Source organism: Elephantulus edwardii, unplaced genomic scaffold (genome assembly GCF_000299155.1).
Source record: "Elephantulus edwardii isolate Elephantulus edwardi_28Jun2011 unplaced genomic scaffold, EleEdw1.0 scaffold00326, whole genome shotgun sequence".
In the NCBI taxonomy this organism is placed as follows: domain Eukaryota; kingdom Metazoa; phylum Chordata; class Mammalia; order Macroscelidea; family Macroscelididae; genus Elephantulus; species Elephantulus edwardii.
The window spans coordinates 626,790-631,439 of record NW_006400076.1 but is presented as its reverse complement, the minus strand read 5'-3'; the positions used below and the strand labels follow the sequence as shown (position 1 = coordinate 631,439).

The window sequence follows — 4,650 nt, the reverse complement described above, 5'->3', positions numbered from 1 at the left end:
TATTTAGGGAGATAGTTCGAAAGAGGGGATATCACGGTTCTTCCAACCTCTGTTGATCTTCTATGGTGTTTTTCCCCTTCTTACCTATATTATTAATGAGAGTCAGACGCCTTCAGTTTTCAGGGATAAATTGTAATCCCTGTGTAAATCTGTATGAGAGCTAACAAAATAAAAAAATACAGGACATCGGTGGGTTTGTCAAAGGTTTACAAATTATTAAAGTTGGTAATACCTTCTTATAAGTCCTTGGGTGTTGGTTCACTACTCCTGTTTTAAAGGTTGGGTTTGTCAGGCCTTCCCAACCTGACCACACCTTGTTCCAGTCAGGATTCAAAGGAATCAACTTGATGTTCTTTTTGGCTTCAGGTGGGCCCTTAGCATCTCTGAGGGCCACATGATGACATCCAGTTCTCCACACATTGTAAGAACCAGAGCAGTTCCTCTAAGCAGAAGAGTAATAAACCCACTATCAAGTCTATGCCAACTCACAGAAAGCCTGTAGAATAGACCAGTAAGACCTATAAAATAGACACCCTCTTTCACTGTGCTGCAGGTCTTCCAAGGCTGCAAATCTTTGTGGGAGCACACTGCCTCGTCTTTCTCACTTGGAGTAGTTGGTGGACCCTAAGGTTAACAGCTCCCCTGTGGGTTAACAGCCCCAAGCTTAATTTGTTGTGTTACCAAGTCTCCCACCCAGTGATAGATGGTGCTTCTACACTTGAGCTTAGCCAGAAGGCCGAGAAGCAATTAGATAGTACTTCTGCTTTAAGAGAAAGTTTACATTACTTTCCATTCCATTTGGAACCAAGATCTCACAAAACTAACACTGTAAAAATCTCATCATTCTCTTCACTTTTGTGTTCTCCTTGCTGTGTTCTTTCAAGGGCAGAAGCCTTGCTTTATTCATTTTGAGTTCACCACTCCGCCTGGCACCTGATGGGTGCCAGATAAACTGTTTTTCTCTTACTATTTTAACTGAATTCTTCCTTTTTCTTACAGAATGAAGAGATTCAAATGCTGCTTTAAATACCCACTACAACAGAAAGTTTTCATCTTGTTTTTGACTCTGTGGCTGTTCTCCATATTAAAACTTTTAAATGTGGGAAGACTGCTCTTTCCACAAAGAGACATTTATTTAGTTGAGTACCCCTTAAGCACTTCACCTTTTGTGCGAAACAAATACACCCACGTGAAGTATGAAGACAAGTATGACGTTAACTGTTCAGGTGTCTATGAACAGGAGCCCTTGGAAATTGGGAAGAGTCTGGAAATAAGAAGACAAGACATCATCGACTTGGATGATGATGATGTGGTGGCAGTAACTGGTGATTGTGAGATTTATCAGGCCATAAGAAGGTACCATCAGAAGCTTGTGTCAAAGGAGGAGATGAGATTCCCAATAGCCTATTCTTTGGTTGTTCACAAAGATGCCATTATGGTGGAAAGGCTTATCCACGCCATATATAGCCCACACAATATCTACTGCATCCATTATGATCGGAAATCTTCTGATAGCTTCAAAATTGCCATGAACAATTTAGCAAAGTGCTTCCCCAATATTTTCATTGCTTCCAAGCTAGAAGTGGTGGAATACGCTCACATTTCCAGGCTCCAAGCGGATTTAAATTGCTTGTCAGACCTTCTCCGGTCTTCAGTGCAATGGAAATACGTTATCAACCTGTGTGGGCAGGATTTCCCTTTGAAATCAAACTTTGAACTAGTGTCTGAGTTGAAGAAACTTGATGGCACAAACATGCTAGAGACGGTGAAACCCCCAGCCAGCAAAAAGGAACGATTCACTTTTCACCATGAACTCAGACAGGTGCCTTATGAATATGTGAAGCTACCGGTGAGGACAAACATCTCCAAGGAAGCACCCCCCCATAACATTGAGATCTTTGTTGGCAGTGCTTATTTTGTCCTAAGCCAAGCATTTGTACAATATATTTTCAACAATTCCCTTGTTAAAGACTTTTTTGCCTGGTCTAGAGATACATATTCCCCTGATGAGCACTTTTGGGCAACGCTGATCCGGGTACCAGGGATTCCTGGGGGGATTTCCAGGTCTGCCCAGGATGTAACTGACCTGCAGAGTAAGACTCGCCTTGTCAAGTGGAATTACCACGAAGGCTTTCTCTATCCCAGTTGTACCGGCTCCCACCTCCGAAGTGTGTGTATCTATGGAACCGCAGAACTAAGGTGGCTTATCAAAGATGGGCACTGGTTTGCTAATAAGTTTGACTCAAAGGTTGATCCTGTGTTGATTAAGTGCTTAGCAGAAAAGCTTGAAGAACAGCAGAAAGAGTGGATCACTTTGTCCTCAGGAAAGGTATTTATGGATAAAACTCCTGTGGTCCCCTTGTTTTGGAAAAATCGTAATGGAAACAAGAGGCTATCTGATTAGTAGCATTAATATGGACTCATATGCAAAACCATGCACAGTATCATTTGAACTTAATCCTTTCATACTTTGAAATTTGTCTAAAAGTTTCACACATGAGGGAAGGTGGCCTAGCCTGGTGATCATTACTATGCACTTGGTTGGTTTTTTTTTTTTTTTTTAAATAAATATTTGGTTTTGTATGTAATCTCACAGGGCTTAAACATTCAGTTAGTCAAATATTTATTGAACACTCTTATATGCCAGGGACTTTCTTAGCAAACACATAAGAATTAAATCCAAGTTGTAATAAGTTACAAAATGCCCTTGAGATACAGTGGCTTTCTCTAATCAAGCAGCAACTTCCATCTCTTTAGTTTCTTTGCATAACCATCAAGAATCTTGTGAAAAGCATTTTTTTTTTTTTTGTGAAAAGCTTTTGAAGGATGTGACAATCATGAAGCCATATAAACCCACCATTTCAGAATAGTGTTTAAGTGCAGTTACGAATACTTCCTTTGTCTCTTAAATTCAACTGTCTGGATACATTTTCCTAAACTGTAAAAGGACTAGGAGAAGAGACATGACTACCTCAGAAGAGCTCAAGGAATTGTCCGATTTCCTTTTTGCCAAAATGTAATTTATTTTTTTGTGCATTGCTTATTCAGTTTTCAGGGTTAGGAAACTCTCCATGGGGCACTAATAATGTGTGAATGTTAACACGATAAAGCTTGGGTGGGTAAGTAGAGGGACTGGATAGCTGGTCCCTGAAGTGCAACAAAAGGATTTGTACAGCTTTTGCCTCATGTGCACAATGGTGTCCCAAATGACTTCATTATTAGCTCAGCTTTTTCTGTAAAACACATTTGTTGTGTTGTTTTGTCCCATCAAGTTGGAACTGACCCATAGCTGACTCTCCAGCTTTTCAGAGGCAGTTAATCACATGGGAGGAGACTGTTAGTCCTTCTCCTGCGGAGCAGCTGCTGTCCTAGAACCGTGTGCTTTTGGAATTGCAGTGCAGCTTCTTGCGAGTAGGCCACCAGAGAACAGATTACGAGTTCAGAGTTTCACACCTTCCAACACTGAAGCTCTCAGAGTGCTGTTTCTGTACCATCAGGTCCTTTCTGTGAATTTAGTTGTGCTTTTTGCCTTCAGTAGCTAGCAACCTAAAAGTCACTGAATTTTCTGGGAAAAGGTTGTTTGAAACATGACCACTTTCCAAATTAAATTTTATAGGCATTTAAAATATTTTATTTCCTTGGCAAATGTCTGAGTGGAATTCAGATTTAAAGTTTTAAAAGCTCTAAGTTCATTGCCATCTTCTACTTCTCTGCTTACAGACAGAAAAACTAATATCCGTCCCAGGGACACACTGAGAATATTCATGAGTGACTCTTTTTTTTTTTTTAAACCCACACTCAAAAGAACTACCCAAAGAGTCAAATATACACTTACTTTAATGTCTCTGTGTTGTTTTAGAGCTGAAATGGGCTAGGAGTGTGATTCTGAGAACAGATTTGGGGTTGGCTGCTTGTGTGATATTTTTGCCAGTCTTTTGGGAAATGGTAGAACTTTATGTAAAAATTCCTTGGTGATCTTATGTTTCAATGTCTGCCTCAATAACTATTTAAAGATGTAGTTTTTGATACCTAAATATGACTGTTTGGAAGACTGATGTCTTTGATTTTTTTAAGTGTGTTTTTTTAAAACGTGTCTAAAAGTATGTTCCTTATGTAAAGTGATCTTTGATTGCTCATTTTAAATTCATGATAATAACTACAGAGTTATGACACTTGTTTCTCCCCTTCTTCCCTTAACTCATTTCTCTCCTTTATTTTAAAACCCCCTTCAAAATATTTTATTCTTCAGAAAACAACTACTACCAAGACTTTGTTCTTGAAAAGGAGACTCTGACCTAGTCGGTAGGGAGTTGCACTGCCAGCCCAAACACAGATGATTTGGATCCACACGCTGCTCTCCCCAGGCAGTGGATGATCTCTGCAAACCCACTGAAGGGTCAAACATGCGTTGGTTCTGACTCAACAGCAGTGAGTTGCGTTCAGAGTTCTTGAAAGTAACTCCATTGCAGTTGTATAGAAATAAATTCTGCAAAAGTCACCAGTTCTTTGGAATGATGTCACTTTCATGTCTATGAACTCCAGTTTCCTGGTCTTTGCAAAAACAAGGACTTGGATGCCTGTCTTGGTCTCCAATTGTGTGTGTGTGAGAGAGAGAGAGAAGAGGAAGAAGAGGGAGAGAGACAGAGAGGG

At 40.0% G+C, this 4,650-nt stretch overlaps 1 protein-coding gene across 1 annotated transcript; it reads left to right on the top strand.

Moving 5' to 3' along the window:
- The first annotated feature begins 1,000 nt into the window (after window positions 1-1,000).
- Window positions 1,001-2,404, top strand: GCNT4 (glucosaminyl (N-acetyl) transferase 4, core 2). Its single transcript, XM_006901437.1, has one exon. The coding sequence runs from the start codon at window positions 1,001-1,003 to the stop codon at window positions 2,402-2,404; it is 1,404 nt and encodes a 467-aa protein (XP_006901499.1).
- The last annotated feature ends 2,246 nt before the right edge of the window (window positions 2,405-4,650 follow it).

Bases quoted from the DNA above. Each gene is read 5' to 3' on its own strand.
- GCNT4 (XM_006901437.1), top strand. From the start codon at position 1,001: ATGAAGAGATTCAAATGCTGCTTTAAATACCCACTACAACAGAAAGTT.